Here is a 17,390-nt window from a genome sequence, read left to right as displayed (position 1 = left end):
TTAGTATGAAAAATTATGGGCAAAGATCAGACAGAAGAATTATCCTCTTATGAAAAAGATCACCAAAACAAGACTAGAAATAGCAAAACAAGCCCTTATTATTGCTTTTTGAACAAATACACATATTTATCTTGTATTGCTATAGTACCTTCAGCGGTTTCATTGTCAGGTCCCGTTTTCCGCTTCTTCCATTCTCCCCTTCTCCTGATTCAAAACCATCCCTTTAACACATCATTCCTAATTAGATGATTAGTGCTTGGAAGGGCAGGAGATAAGTCATTTGCATAATTTAATCATAAGAAGAAGTTAAAGATACAGATTTTGCTGTTCGTTTGTACAATTATCTGCACCGGCCTGGGGGGCTGAGATATTAATGTGATTAAACAGTATTTCTGCAAACAGGCAACTGTGTGTCCTCTATTAAAGCAGAGCTGGAGGCAAATGAAAAATTAATTTTAGAAGACAATCAATTTTATTCTACATGACTGTAATAAATAACAGCCCATCTGCAGACAAGTCATTAGGCCCTGGGAGGCTACATGTGTCACAAAGTCTAAATGACATACAAGGCCAAATTTTCCACCAAAACCAGAATGAGTAATAAATAGTCCACCAACTGCCATTACTGTTCAGAAAGTGCATAGCAGTTCCCAGAAAAATCAGGTGCATGTGTAAAGTATTAATTGCTGACCATGATTTAAGCTTGTAAGCTATTCAGAAATACAGGTACATGGTGGTTTACTGCTCATCACGTTTCCAGTCTCAGCTTGAGAAAGGCTGAAGTTTTTCCACCTATATTAGTAAACACCAATAATGAACAATCCTTTGTATTTTGTGAGACTGCTATTGTTTTGAAACACAGAATCAATAGGCCTTGAACAGAATAGAAGTTTCTTAGGTACTAGTTTTTCCAATGCTCTGCTGAAATAATTTTCAATTGAACAGTTATAAAAGAACAAACTGATTTTAACATGTCCAAGAACATGCATCAATAGCTATGAAAAAAACAAGACTTTTCTGAATCCTAGCTGCAAGTATAAATCAAGAGTTGACTAAACAGCCAGGATGCTACCTATGATACTGTAAGTTTTATGAAATGTACATGCTTATTTAGTATATAATAGTTATCAGTTTCCTGCTTTTTAAACTGTTAAGGTGCAAAATATTTTTTCCACTACTCTTTAAATGCAGTCACCCTGACCTAGAATATTAAATCCCCATCCCTCCATTAAAAATAATCAAGATTGAGCTTAATCATATTTCATATATTTGAGACTAAGTAAAGATTTCTGAATATCAGCAATATACAACATTGGTAAACACTTTCCACAATAGAAAAAGCAAAGATTCCTATACAAGTTGCATAAACACTCTGTAATCCCCTATTCTTGGCAAAAGTTCACTAGGCAATGCAAGCATACATTTATTGACTCTTACTACTTCTAGCCCGTGTAGTGCCTTTCATCAGAATTATTCAAATACACAGAGATTCTTTATCTGAATGTTTCGGGGTTCCACTATGTACTTTGTCTATGCTTATTTTCTATAAGAGTATATGGACTTCAAAAGTGATTAAAATCTATCCAAATACGAGATGAATTAAATATATAGGGGACGCAACTGATTTTTGAAGAATCCTTTCTTTATTCCACTTCCGAATTTGCACAGAATGTTTCCTAGTGTAGACCAAAGTGACTTACGGATTAGTTTGTGGATATGCATTTAGTTTTGATTGCTTTCTGTGCTCCTGATCCAAAACCACTAAAATCAAATTGAAAGACTCTGGTTCTGCAATTGCGGAATGGACCTCAACTGCAGAATTTCATCTGCAATGAGGTCAAAAGGACAAAGCAATCTCCTCCTTCACATGAGATCCATGGCCTTCATGTTCATTCAGCCTCCTCTATAGTGTTGCACAGAAAGCTTATAGCCAAGTATTAACCCATTCTTTAACTGAGTTATTAACACTTAAAATACCTTCAACATTAAATCTCCTGTACTGTTTTTTACTTCTATCCCCTGACTCAGTTGGGTTAGTTTCTGACCACCACCGACTACCTGTTTTAAGGCCCTCAACAGCAAGACTCCAAGATACACAGTGAACTGAATGGCAAGATTCTATCTGCTCTGAAAAACGGGCGGTTGAAACCAGTGTTTCAGAATTCGGCATTATGAAAAATCGCCATCAGAAAAAGGAAGTTTCCAATTTTGCCCACAGTCATGTAACAGAACTAAGCAATCATCCTAAGCACTTAAATAAAAAAAACATTCTTTGCCCACTTACTGTCTGTAGATTTGCTTACTATCACTCAAATGCTCATAGCGCTAGACATCAAAGGGGATTATTTTGGAAACAATGTGACATCATCAGATAAACTACTTTGTGTGCATAAGATGCTAAAAAAGAACTTCTAATCAGAAAGCAGAAAAGTGAACAGCAGCATCAAAAAACCCTCCAAACAAACAAAAAACCTCCGCCAAAATCAGAATTTAGAGGTTAAAAAAAAAATTTACAAGGCCAGAGGATCCACTAAACCCCTATATCAAAATACAGTCAAGAGTATTTTAAGGAACTTTTTAAACTTGAAAGACAACTCAATGACCATTCAACACAACAAATGAAACCTGCAATTGCTGTCTACAAAGGAATGCTATTTGTGTGTTTAGTTATTGTGTTGTTATTATCAATGACAGACCAATCTAGATGACAAGGGACAGACACGCTATTTAAATCAAATGCAGTGCTGGTAGAATAAGTCCCTAACCTAGCTGGCTTACATGCCGCACTTAGCAGACGAGATGCTCAACCCTGCCAGGCATTTAGCTTTCTCTTAATAGGTAAGTTTGGGAAAACCAACAAAAATAGAGAGCTTATACTATCAGAAACTTCACATGAATGGATAAAAAACACTTCTTATAAAGAGTTTCTATCTGGATCAGAACACACCAGCACAGGAACTCAGTCACTCAGCTTATCTTCACTCACAGAACGAGTTCTAAAAATGTATTTAACAGTCTACTGTCGTACTCTGAACTACTCTACAACAGTCACTGCATTACTCAGTAAAGATGCCTACAATAAATATATCACAAATGTTTTTTTGTTTTGTTTCCACACCAACATGAATAGAGATTCTCCCAGTATAGTAAAAGGTTTATTTTTTCAGTCAGTAAGATTAAAAGCTAAAATTGAAAACCTTTAAAGGAAGAATAACAAAGAAGACGGAACATATTAGAGGACTGATTTTTTGGGGGGAGAGGGGCATAAAATTTTGAAGAAAGCATATTAAAAAGGGCAAGATAAGTGAACGATCAAAACCCTCTCTAGCTTAACATGCAGGACAGAAGTATTTCATGAAACCGCAGACAGAAATTTCCTTGAGTTCCAGCAGGAAGAAACAGATTAGTTTGAACAAAAAATCAGTTGTGTGACAAGTAAGGCAATTTCTAAAAAACAGCAGAAAAAAGCCACAGTGATTATGGTTCTGATCTGAGACAAGAAATCTAGTGTATGATAGCAGGATCAATTAACCTTCCTAAGCACTTCTGACACGAGAGAGAGAAGGGCCACGGTGTCTTACAGTAATCACTCTGGCCAAACCTTTTTTGAGGGCTGCTTCAAAAAGATGCACGGTGGCTGCGAAAGCCGAGAGCATCGCCCCTTCCAGGTGATGTACGCAGGTACAGCCCGGAGCCACCCACACGTGTCGTGGGGAGCCAGAGGTACCACACACTTATCAAGTCTCACGACGAGAGCATGAAGTGCACCAACAGACTACTTTGTTATTTAGTTCTCTGCAAAACAGCCAGAACAACCTTACAGCAGGTAGAAATGATGTCTTAATGATGAGATGCTCAACTCGAGGTATTATGAGATAAGTCGTCACCTATCACATATATGAACTGCCATATAAAAAACACCAAATAAAGCTTTAAAAGCCTACAAATAAACCTCCGCATACCTACAAATATGTATTTCAATAACAAGCTCGTGTAACAGAAAACACAATACTGAGTTCATTACCTTAGGTCTTGTTTCAGTGTTCATATTCTGCTGTTTTCTAACTGTCAGCATTTTACTGCCTGGTTCTGTTTGTTGATTTTATTTTTGGGTTTGGCATTTTAAGTCTCACTGAAGACTTGACATTTTTTTCCTACTTCTATTTTTCAGTATTATCTCATAATCTTTTTAGAAAATTGCCCTCCTTCAGCACACAATGTTTAACAGTATGAAGACAAGAGGCAACTCCAGAGACCTGCAGCAGCAAAGTGAGGTGCCTTCATCAACTTCACAAAGAACAAGAGGGATAACGTTTCACAGATGCCAGACATTTTCTGATTAACTGTTATAAAAACAGTCTACTAGCTATTATGTAAAACTTGCACTAGACAAAAACAACTGTTACATGGATAAGAAAAAGTGTAATGCAGAATGTTTTACGTACACTGATTAGAAGTTCTAAATGAAACTCAAAATATTTTCTCTTTAAACTAGCTTGATCTTCTTAATTAGCAATTATTAAATTACTGTAACATAAAAATAACTAAATCCCTCTAGTGACATAATGTCTGTGCTAAAAGTTTTCTTACAGCCACCTCACCCCCCTTTTTTTTTTTTATTAAATTACAAATAAACAAATATTACTTCTCAGGTAATGGTGGGGAATAAGACAAGTTAGCTCGACAGCACACCCATACAGGATTTCAGGGAATTGTCTGTGAGACAGAGAAAGCACAATCTAAACATGACACAGTTGATTCACAGAGGGTTACAACTCAGACTCTACTCCAGTAAGGACAAGCACAGTGGCAGAGTATCTGTACTCTGAGTGACTCGTCAGAAGGGCAGTGACGATGTCAGTGACTAGCCGTGACATCTATTCACAGCTTCCACAACTCCCGCATAATCCAGTCATCCTAGTGAATGGCAATAAAATCTTTCTTCCACAGCACAGTTATTTCTATACCATAAATTGGTTGCCTAGAGAGGTTGAGAGACTCCATCCTTGGAAATACTCAAAATACAACTGGACACAGTTCTGGACAACCAGCTCTAACTGACTCTGCTTAAAGAGGGGGGCTGGACTAGAGGATCTCAAGAGCGCCCTGCCAACCTCAACAATTATGTGCTGCTACGAAATACATCAGATTTTGAACTTGGTACACATATGGTGTAAAATAATTTTGATTAACTTTTTAAATAAATTAGTTTAATTTCATTATCTATACAGGTCTGGAAACAGAAGAGAAAAATGACTCAATGTTCTGTTGACTCAAAGTACTATGAGGGCATCCCAAGCTAAAAGTTCTCATGCGACAGACTGGACAGAAATAAAATTACATGCTGAGAATATTACTCACCCACATGGTTATGAGAAGTATCAAAAAAACCAAAGACTTTTAGTAAGGACCCCAAAATAGTTCATATAGCCATATCAGTTTCTTTAGGAAATTTAGTTCGTGTCCACAGCAAAAGGAATTTAAACTAAATTTCTGGATTATTCCAAAGCTTCTTTCTTTATAAAAATGCATGCAAAATTTTACAAAAATCAAAGCTGATTTGCATGGTTTGTGAAAGAGGCTTTGGAATAATCCAGAAATTTAGTTTAAATTATATATACACATGTCTGGTGTATATATCATATCAATCAATATGTGTGTGTGTATCTTAATTACATATATCCCAGGCTAAACCTAACATCCACTTTTATTTACAGGGTAGCCGAAATATGTTATCTGATATAACATGAAAACTGTGATCACAGGATCCTGTGGCTGGGAACAACAGCGAGGAAGATTACTAACAGTGAGTGCAAAACAATGTGGAAAAATAGTATTGAGGTTCTTTCAACTAAAAATCAAAGCTACCTCTGTTCAAAATACTATTAGGACTTGAAGGGGGTTCATCCTACCAGGAGGGGAAAAAAAATTTAAAAAAAAAGAGGTGACATTCAAAAGAGTAAGCACAACCTGGCATGAAGAACATTTCTGCTTCTTAGCACAGGAAACCCTTTAACAGTCTTCAAGCTGGTGAGATGTATCAGGTTGAGTCTTGAATAGGATAACTAAAAGGAAAGTGCACTGATGATGCAAAACATGACATATTTCACTAAGTTCTAGTCATAAACAGACTAGACTGCACATACTTTTAGACCAAATAAAATAGATAACATATTGAGTCTAAAAATATACTTTTTACCCAAAGCCCCCAAATTAATTTTTCCTTTGTTTTTCCCTATTTAACCATCATGTATTCAAGCAAAATAATCTGTTTTATAGAGGGAGCACAATCAAAACAATCCCACATCATTACATGAGATGACCTCAAAATTCTAGGTCTACACTTTATATGTCACACAGAACTACAGCTAGTGTTGAGGACAACTGAACTTGTGAACTGAAGTGGAAAAATATTTCAGTATTTTTTAAGATTTTCACCTGATTCACTGATATGATACATCACAGAAGCTATCTAGCTCAAGAAGGACAGAAAACTAGTTGGATTGCAGGGAAAAATCTGAAGAAACATATATTAAGGATCCTTTCAATACTTACATTCGTATTGTATATTATAAAACACTTTTCCTTTCAATACTTCAGTGTCTATGTGCCAAATCCTTAACTGTCACTAGAAACCTTCAATTAATGACAATATTAATGGAGCTTTACGTAGCATAGACAGTAGAACACATGCATAATATAGCTAGATACCTCAAGTTATACACATTACTAGTAAAAAGCCCGTTAATAAAGAATAATCCAATAAAAGCACTGATTGTGATGGTATTACCATACTTTTTAGTATAAGTAAAAAGAGTCTCCCTCCTAAATAACTACTAAATGCCTAGGGTTCTAACATATTGCTGCAAGCTATAATGGTTATAACTGTTAATCCAATACACCTTTTATACAAACCCATAAACACACGAGTGGAAAAATAGCACAGATGTTCATCTCTAATGCAATTTCCATTCAATTTCCTAAGTGCAGTCCCTGTGTGCAAACTAGCTTAACGTTATGTTTAGCTTGCAAATTCTTTTAATAAATAATGAATGCAATAAAACTGGTAGATCAATGGCAAGCTGAGAAATCATAAAAAAAGCCTTTTGTGCTCATGCTGTTGCCGATTTCAAACTTTAATCCAGCGACAGATCGATACTACTTTTTCTTTTTAACCCATCACATAAATAGCAGATAGACTAGATGTAGGTTAAATGCTGTTACCAGATATCAATTTCCAGAAACTTGATAAGATCAGACACAATTGCAATCGAACATTTTATACCTTAACATATACACAACAATATACGCTGCTAAACATTACACTTTAAGCCACTGTACAGTAATAAAGCAAGCACTATTCATTTGTTTTGGTTCTTACTTTTTGGGGAAGTGGTATTTGTAACCGAGTCAAGAAAGGCTCTGACACAATATATTTTAATGAGCAAAATGGGCTTAGCAGGTCAAGATGTGCTGACAAGGAAACATAATCTCCCCACGCTTGCTAGTGACAATAAACTTTATACACGCACACAAACAGCAACATAGCTGTGCTGAAAAAAGAAAGGAAAGCAAGCAAATTTGTTTTACAGGATTTGGATATTGGAACCTTCTGGGGCAATAGGTATTGGTGTTTCTTACAGGTTGGAGAATGAGGGGAGAGGGGAAAGCCTATTACTAAGTCACTTTGGATAACCATGCTTTAACCAAGAGGGAACAAAGATCAAAAGCATGTAGCCCCAAGGGACAGTTCTACTATCAAGCAGGATAAATCTAAATCAGCAAGAATCATTACTAACTAATGTACTTGTGCTTGGTAATGCATGTTTAATCGTAACGTATAAAAATCTTGCCTTAGCTTACACCAAAGGAATACGTCATGGCAATAATGCCAAGACGGTGATAGCTCTACAGTATCCTCATTATGTTTGGTTTTGCTATTAGTATTGTTTACATAAATAATGATTGAAATGCTGCATTTCCATACACCTACATGATTTTATTACACCGATAATCACATGAAGGACTTATAAAAGAAACTAGATGGGAACTTCCTAGGCATTTTAAAGTAAGAATTTGGATAATTTTGCTCCTAAATTCGGAAAATCCAAAATGACCATTTCTGGAACAGGCACAGAAAAGATTAAAGATCCTACATTCAGCAAGAACAAGATCAGACCAAAAATGTGAAAACGCCATATGCGCATAATTCTTTCAAATGCATGTTTTAAGCAAATATATCTCATCTTTGATGAGAAGGGCTCAGATATTTATAAGTTCTTTGCCCTTGTTCTGGAAAACTTCCGCTGGCATGAAAGGGAGGCTCACCTCAGCAAAGTCAAAACAGGGACCTCACAGCCCAGATTTCAACACCTTTTTAATATTGATACTGACATACATCCCTTACACAATGCGAATTCCAGCCTGTTAGCAATGAAATAAACAAGATACAATTCTTTAAAACATCTCAGAATGCTACTTTTAAATATTTTCCGCAAAATTACCACAGTAGGCAGATACTAGTTTCTCACTCAAAGGCCACTGCCATACAACAAAACATGATTTTCTAACTCAGTGATTTTTGTTGTGCTCCTCAGTTTTACTAAAGTTGATTTTCACCTGCCTTTAAAACAAATGTACACACACAAACAGCGGCTGTGTGTCCAACCATAGCCCCAGTGTGAGAATAATTTCCCATCTACAGAGCTGGTCACTTCTGGAGGCATTCTAAGTATAATGCTATTGCCACGCATTGATATATTGGTGAGAGAAAAACAAACATAACAATGCTAAAGCTCAAACTCATTTGAATAAACTGTGAATTTCTATTACATATATTGTTTCCTTTATCAAATTGGAACTACTGGAGCAAGAATACCAAGAATGCCAACATAAATCTAGATCTGTTACAGCCAGTTTCTCCAATTTATTCTCGGTAGCCTTAATGACAAAAAGTCAAAGTTGTTCTGTTTGGGAGAGAGATTAGGAAAAGGAACATTCATGATAATTTTTAGCATTAAAATAAAGTGTCATAGAGAAAGAGATCGGGTTTAACAAAATGATTGAAGGAAATCACAAAATACTATTTTATCTTCTAAAGAAAAACAAGGAAGACCACAAGTGGTTTATTAAACACTAAGGAATAAAAGCCAATAAAAACTGTGCATAGCCTACGTGGGAAATAGATCTTCATTATTCATGGCAGAGTACTTTACACTTTGTGCAATCTTTTCCAGAATTTAAAACTGTTCCACAAAAACACATTCCAGCCTCTTTTATGATTTGCGTTCTACAGGTTCTGCTCCAAGATAATGGATACCAGACTATACAGATCAGAAATTAATGGTGATCAACAACTTTTCTAACATATCTGGCAGTAAATGGTAAGCAGTAACAGAAACACAATAAACAAGTATTCCTACTTTAAATCTAACAGATGTTGAATACAGACACACTTAACTTTAAAAGAAAATTATTAATAAGAATTAAAAAAAGGAGAAAAAACCTTACTTCAGCCTGTAATCAATTTGGACACGACGCTAATCTATTTATAGCAATACTTTTAACATGTTTTAGTCTTATATTATTTATTTGGATCATTCCTATTACAATGAAATATTAATGTTGAGAAAGTGGTTACTCTATTAAGGAGCTATCCTATGTTTAGATTTTAATATTGATCTCCACTATTTGGAATAATTAATCATTCTGTATGAAACTGTATTTGTCTGACTTTGTGTTATAATATGATCAGAAGTTTAGCATCTTCCCCACAATGATGCCATGATTAAATTTATATTTTGACCTATTCCTAAAGGCAATTTAGTTATTCCAACAGAAGGGAGAAAAGGGGATACCGCCACTTTAAAAGCTTCAATCTCTTTGACATTGCTGGCAGTGTATGGGAACATTAATGCATCTGTCATGATAACAAGCTAAGAATAACATCTAGACATCAAACCGAGCAGAGAATCCATCTGAAGTGATTCATTCAGATCTGTCTCATTGATTTATTAAACACAGGGCAACATCTGCAGCCTCACAGAGCCGCTTGGCAAAATTAATGCAAGATCAATTCAAATGGAAAAAAGTGCAAAAGAGATAAATCAAAACACAATTTGCATGCAGTTCCACAATCAGGCTTATTGGGTGCAAATGCTCAATTTCCCTCCCAAAGCAAATGAGTTTAAATGTTGTTTTATCTTTGTAGAATTGTGTGATTTGAAGTGACAGTGAAGAGTTCTGCAGGTTGAAATGGTGAAAAGAAAAAAAGGAGAAGAAATGCTTGCAAAGACCTTTTGAATATGCAACAAGAATATCATTAATACCTAATTGTTTAGCTTTTTTGTTTTTGCTACAAAAACACAGTATTTTCAGTTGTAGAAGTCTCAGTAGAAAATTACATATGTATTATGCACATACACATGCAGGAAACATACAAATACTCCATTTTGGAGGAAGAGCATGTTACACTTCAAATAGGGAGCTCTATTGCTATGAAAAAAGAAGGGAATTTTAATCAAGGCTTCTCCAGATTAGATATGCTTCTGATGAAAATATCCAAGTATTTCAGTAGTTTTGAAGAAGCACAGACTTTCAAGATGCCCAAAAAGAAAGAGGGATTTTTCCAAGCAGAAATCCACTAGTGATCTCTCTCAAGAATGTTTTAACTAAGTCTTCTCTCCGAGGAGGAAAAGGAAGCTGAGAAATTGATCATTGTTTTTATTTTAACATGCTACCACCTCCAAAATTCACAAGTTTGGCCAAGGCTGAATGCATACTAAATATTTAGTTAGTTAAAGAAGTTTATATAATCAGATGTCCACAATTTAAATCAATATACAAGGAAGCTCTGTGCAGTGCTACATGACTGGATTGCTTTAATTATAATCTTGACATCATTCTCCTAATAAAAGACAGAGTATTTGCTGACTATCGGGTAGCTTTTAATAGACAACATGACTAGACCCTCATTATCTCATAAAATAAAATGCCTGCATTTACTGCTTAAAGTCATTTATAAAGCCTTTTATTGTTTGTGAATAGCTAAAGTAATACAAAGTATTAGCTTAATTGGATACTTTAAAAATCACAAAAAAATAAGCTATGTACTGAAACGCTATTTTCAGGGAAGTATTCTTACTATTCACCGACTAATCCAGACCAACACTACGCTTCTTCAGTAGCCAACAGCATCCATCAAATACAGTAACCCTGTAGAACAGGTTATGATCATAGTCACATAAGCCTAATTTTAAGGACTGATATATTTACCATCATAAATATGTTCTCACTACAGTTTTAAATTTCAATTTTAAATAAAACCTCATTATAGTTTTCTACTTTGAATAAACATTATGCTTTACTACTAAAATTAAGCATGTGTCCATAACTTAAGTAATCTTCTAAAGTATCACAAATTAGTAAGTAAATACATTGTACTCACTATTCACTTGAAGATGCTCCTTGTAATGAAATGAACGGTTAGTTTCATTTTACAAACATTGCTTCCAAATTAGATTACAGGATGATGGCTAACGACAAAGTTAAGAACATTTTGTTTACACATGAATGCAAAAATTATATGTGTACCGTTTTAAAAAAATACACAGGTCAAAGATGATAGATAGAGGTAACTAGCATTACATACACAGAACGTACACAAAACTTCCGCTTACAGGTATATTTCTATGCAGTGCTTATGAGCTTTGTAGACGAGCTCAATTAAAAAATGCAATAGAGTAAGCAGGAGAAGTAGAATTTCTTTTTACAATTATCTATATTTGATGGCTTGCATCCCAGTTAAAAAAAAATAATTAAAAGTGCATACTAACGTAAGAAATGTTAACTTTTAAAAGTCAACTAACATTGAAAACAATAACAACCAGCATTTCTTATTGCTTTTTCTGGCAGCTCTTGAGTTTAATGCAGTATTTCTGCAGTATTCAAATATATATATCAATCTCTATAAATTAAAACATATATATGTTACCAAAGCAATGCACAATATTCCAAGTTGAAAGTAACACTTGAGTCATGCACTGGAACAATATATGTCGAAGGGTTTGCTTCTAAAAGATCACGTTTTTTCAAGGCTTTACTTCCCAAGTACAGAACCTAAAGGCTGTATATATAGCTGTAGCAGTTCTGCCACGTTTTATTTGTTTGGTACACTACAAATGCACTACAGTGGTTCCCGGGTAACTTCAGAGCAAACAAAAATTAGATCACTCATATATTTAGCTATTTTTATCCAACATGCTCTCCCATTAAGTATGAGTTGTTCAAGGAAAAAAATAATCTGTAAATAAAAATACATATATAAGCATACAGTTAGCATCATGGAATACAATCAATGTTGTTAAGTTACAATGCTTGAGAAAAGTTTTGTATGTGCTGATAACACTTATCACGCATTTATTACACCTGAAACCGTGAATGCAAAATACAATGACATCAGCAGGTTATTCAAACCAGTGGCATTTTCAAAAGATATAAACAAAGGTTGAGCAATGTTCCAATAAATAAGAAACATTTTAGGAAATGTGAAGTGATCTGCTATTGATGAATAGGTAAAAATACATTGTGTTTTCATCAGTAGTCAGGGAGAGCTTGCGCTTACACACATGTTGAATGTACTTTCTGAGTTGAGAGCTTCGACTCCATTCAGACGTGTTTCTGTCCTATTAAATCCCCCCTCAACAGTGCTCTTGCTCATATCTTCAGCCTTTGACCAAGTCTTCGTTCCACTGACTGCTCCTTTCAGACCCTCTTAGAGCATCACTCGGCTCCTCACTTACAGGCCCCCTGGCCTCCCTTCTGAGCTGCTCCTTGCATTACTTATTCCCTTATCCTATCACAGCCATAAGTCTTTGTAAAAGGGAAAAAAAAAAAGTTGTGAAACACAAGTTTTAAACATTCAACACTTTAGCATTTCTTGATCTTAAATCATGGGTTGCAAGAGAGCAGAAATCAGTTTGCATCTAAAGGCTGTATCACCAAATCAGATCCTATATTTCCCTAAGGGAAAAACTTTGGCACAGTCACAGAAATTAAAAAGACGTTATTTCTTTAATGGTCAACTTGCACGCTAGTCGAGTGTCAGAAACATTTCAGAGAAGCACTTATATGTTAAATGTGTCCCTTAGTAATCTTACATTAATTTTATGCAAATACATTAGTCTCAGACCTTATTTATAACACTATTATTTTAATAAGGCAGTAGCTGTGATGTCATAGAGGTGCATGACATTGAAATAAACAGGCAGCAGGAGAAGGCGTTACAGAAACGGAACACGAGCAAGAGAAAAAGAACACACTTCAAATAAACACATCGAGGAATTGAGTGCAAGCATCTCTAAAATTTCACCTTTAACATAAAATAATTTTAAACAAAACAAATACTGCTATTCAAGAATGGACGTCCGGTCAGCTCCTGCTTACACTCACAGCAGCGCGAACAGGATCAGGCCCCAAATTAGCGCGTACTTAAGATGCTATTTAAAAAAAAAAAAAACAAACAACAAACCCACCCAACAGGTTCAGTCCTCAACTGTTAGAAATAGTACCACAAAACCCAAAGTTACTAAGTATTTGCATGCTGCAAGTCAGATATCGCAGGCAAAGCTCTCTGAAACAACCTCTGTGAAGAAAGTTTCCTGCCAGGCAGAAAGCAGTGCGCATTGAAATGCAAATGTTTCTGAAGAGGTATCTCACGAACCGCTAAACTAGGAAATGTCATCGCCAAGCACCCTGTCTCACATCCTACACCACTGCACTACGTATTTCTGTTAAGCCCCGAGAGGGGTTTTTGTGTTTATTAGATCATTATCATTTCTAAAGGCAGCAGCTATGAGGTCACAAACCGGGATTATAACCCCGAGTAGGAAGGACCCAGCAGGGATCTCCCATGAATACAACCCGCTCCGGGCTTGGTGATTTAAGAACAACGGGGCAGGGGCTACGGCCGCCCCAGACCCCTCCATCGCACGACGCAAAAATTGCTGCGGAGCTACACGGAGCAACAGTTTGCCTCCCCCGGCGGGCATCTGCCGCACCAGCCTGCGAGGGATCCCGAAGAGAGCTCCCAAGTTTCAGCGGGAGGAAAATAACGGAGAAAAGTTTTGTGTGCGTTAAAGCAGTATATACGGGAAGTATGAGCTTTCCCTGCTAGGGGAAAAGTTTGCAGACGGGCGGGCGGCACGGCCCCGCTGCTCGGCGGTCCTAGCCCGCTCGCGGGCTGGAGGAATCCTGGAAAGTTTTCCACGCCGGCACCGCCGCGGTGCTCGCCTCTCCGGCCGGCACCGCCGCACCTCGGCCCCGCTCGGCCCGGGGCTCCCCCCACTCCCTCCCACACACACCACGGGGACAGGACCCGGCGCCCCCCCACCCCGGGCACGGCCCCCGGCGGAGGAAGAGCAAAGTTTCGCGGCTCACCTCGCGTTGGTGCAGTCGTTGTACAAAGTTTCGAAGTCCTTCCTGGTGATGAGCTTGCAGCGGTTGACGCCGGGCTGGATGGCCCCCAGCCCCCGCAGGATGCGGACCTGCTCCACCGTGCACACCACCGGCGATATATCCAGCCGCTTCAGCTTGGTGTAGACCGTGTGCAGCCCCCCCACCAGGTGCTTCAGGAAGAGATCAAAGACCTGCGGCAGGCAGATCAGCTCCTGCCCCTCCACGAGGAACGAGGCCACCTTCACCCCGTGCAGGTCGACCATCTTACACTCGTTGCCGCCCCCGCTGCCGCCGCCGCCGCCGCCACCCGCGCCGGCCCCACCGCTGCCGGCAGAGAGGAAACTGTTGACGAGGCTGTTGGTGAGGCGCGGGGACTCCGCGGGGCTGGAGTACAGCGGGTCCGCCCGGAACAAGCCCGCCGAGCCCCCCGCGCCGCCGCTGGAAGTTGCGGCGATGACGGGCGGCGCGGAGACAGCCATGGCCAGCCCCGGCTCCCGCCGCGATGCGCGGCTGCTCGCCTCAGCCTCGCGCGCTCTCTCCCCGCGCTCTTTGCGGTACTACTAAAAACAGAGCCGCGCGCCCGCCCTCCCACACGCAGCGGCCGCCGCCAGCCGCGCGCCCAAACCCCTCCCCAGCGCCGCCGGGGGGTGTGTGTGGGGGGGAAGAGTGACAGCGCCCTCCAGCCAATGCGCCCCGCTCGCCTCCAGCGCGGCCTCGGCGAGTGGCTGCCGGGCGGCGGGGCGGGGCAGCGCCGGCCGCAGCACCTGGGGCGAGGGGCGTGAGGCGGCCGGGCCGGGCGTGTGAGGAGCCTGTCTGCCTTCCGCAGAACTCCCCCTCTGCGCTGCGGGGTAGGAAAGTTTCGGTGGGTTCTCCCTGGGCCGGGAGGGTGTCCCGCGGGCGCGGCCCCGGCGCTCTGAGGGAGAGGAGGGCAAAGCTGGTGTCGGCCCCCCTCAAGGTTCACGTACCGGCCCCCCTTCCCGGGTAGTTTCAGCGGTCGCTGCGCTCTGGTACATTGTTGAGTGCTAAAACACCTGTGCCCTGCCACAGCTGAGGGAAATCGGGAAGAGATGAGGAGCGGGGAGAGGGGGTAGCAGTGCGAGTCTCCGCTAAGTAAATAATTCCTCCGACTTTCCACTTACTGAGAAACCAACTCTTCCGTGAATAGACGGAGGCGGTAGCGTATTGCAAGTGAATCGGGTCTAAGGCAAACGAAGCCCCCCCCCCCCCCAGAGACGGGAGCGTGTCCTGTGCTAGCAGGGCGGGTATAAGTTGTGAGACGGGAGCTGGTGGTCAATCACAGGAGGCAAAGGCCCTTCTCGGGAGGCCTTGTGTGTAACTGCTTGAAATTTCCAGATTCAAGCGCAGCATCAATTGTGTTACAGATAAAATGGCATCGGTCATCTCCTCACGCCTGACTAAGGCAGCCTCCAGAAGCACCATGTGGTACCTCTTTCAGTTGCATACAAGTAAAACTCAGCAGTCCTGGGGACCAGACAAATCCTATGTCTCCTTCACCTGTACCAGGTCAGTTGACGCAAGAACTGCTCAGTTTTGTGCATCCCTTCTCCCTGAACAAGCAGACCTAAAAGATGGTCAGGTCAGGCAAATTTCATATAAAGGAGTTGAGTCTCACAGATACACACCCAGCAGCAGCCAGGACACACTGTCTAGTTTGGTTATTCGCTTCTTGCCTTCTCCCAGTGTGCTTATATTACACTTCTTTTCTCAGCCTCTTCCCTTTCTTCCTTTGTATCAACATCCTTCTGTCCTGTCTGTTTCCATTTTTTTCAGTCTTCTTTTGTCTTTCCTTCTTTCCTAGTCCTTGAACTTCTTCACCCCCCCCTTTTTTTTACCTTCCTTCTAAAGCATTCAGTAAACAAAGCAAGCAGAAAAGTATAAACAAAACTTTTCAAGTGGATACCAAACAAGCAATAGCAACAGAGCATTTCAACAGTTTCCATGATTGCACTGCTTGTGTATGCCATCTTCTTCCTTTTGTTAAGCTTGCTTATTTAGGCACCCTTTCTGCAAAGTTGTAGTATTTTTGCATTATGAGTAATCCCATTTTAGACAAGGGAGATGACTGTATGCTAACTAAATTGCTATATTTGTTAACTTAAATGATCTAAAGTACACTCTGGAGGTATCTCGCTTTCTCTCCATTGATCATATGTGTGTTTTAAGAGGACTAGCCACTTCTTTTGGGCCCTTTGCCTAGCTGCCTAAAAAGTAAGGCAGAATTTCACATAAGCTAGGTTTAAATAAATACCCTTCAATAGGAATGCTTATGTTTCCTAAACTAGTTCATGCATCTTTCTAGGATCATAACCTTAGACTGGAAGATCTGTGGTGCAGGGGCTATTTACTTCATCAAAGTGTTGAGTACAATCGAGCCCTGAACTCATCTGAGTTTTTTACATACTGGAAATTATAGAAATAACAAATAACTGACTTCAAATAGAAATTTTGGGGGGTTAATTTACTGGACATAATTGCTATTAGGAGATGTAATAAATCAGATTTTAAAAGTTTTCATTGTCTTTGCCCTTTTAAAGACATTTTTTGCTTTGAGATTAATGTGACAATCAAATTCCACTGTGAGAATTCTTTTTCCTTTCTGACTTTAATGTCTTCCATAAGCTAAACATATTTCTAAATAAGACTGAATTTTTGCAAGGCCAGAGGAAGCCTTGCGCATCAACACCCAGCAAGTTGGAGTGGCATGAAGCAATATAAAATCATAAAGGCTGTAGTAAAAACAGTACCCTTGAGAGGTGACTATCCATGGAGAGAAGAACTGCTCTTAAACTAAGAAAATGCTCAAGGTTTGAGAATTAATACCAGGCAGCTGTCCAGTTCAACTAAGCATATACAAATCAACTATATCAATGGATATTATTATTTTTCTGCAATTCTATTAAAGACAAAGCAAAGTT

General features: G+C 39.1%; 1 protein-coding gene across 3 annotated transcripts in view; it reads right to left on the bottom strand.

Moving 5' to 3' along the window:
* DACH2 (dachshund family transcription factor 2) overlaps positions 1-15,054 on the bottom strand; it is a 303,611-nt gene extending 288,557 nt beyond the window's left edge. For all 3 annotated transcript variants that reach the window (XM_063346550.1, XM_063346551.1, XM_063346549.1), the window contains exon 1: positions 14,437-15,054. In XM_063346550.1, coding sequence (XP_063202620.1) covers positions 14,437-14,933 — 497 coding nt within the window. In that variant the 5' untranslated portion in view covers positions 14,934-15,054. The remainder of the gene's footprint in view (positions 1-14,436) is intronic.
* Between the last annotated feature and the right edge of the window lie 2,336 nt (positions 15,055-17,390).

Source organism: Chroicocephalus ridibundus, chromosome 9, assembly GCF_963924245.1.
Source record: "Chroicocephalus ridibundus chromosome 9, bChrRid1.1, whole genome shotgun sequence".
Taxonomy (NCBI): domain Eukaryota; kingdom Metazoa; phylum Chordata; class Aves; order Charadriiformes; family Laridae; genus Chroicocephalus; species Chroicocephalus ridibundus.
The sequence above is the reverse complement of the archived record's forward strand: the minus strand, read 5'-3'. Positions and strand labels throughout refer to the sequence as shown.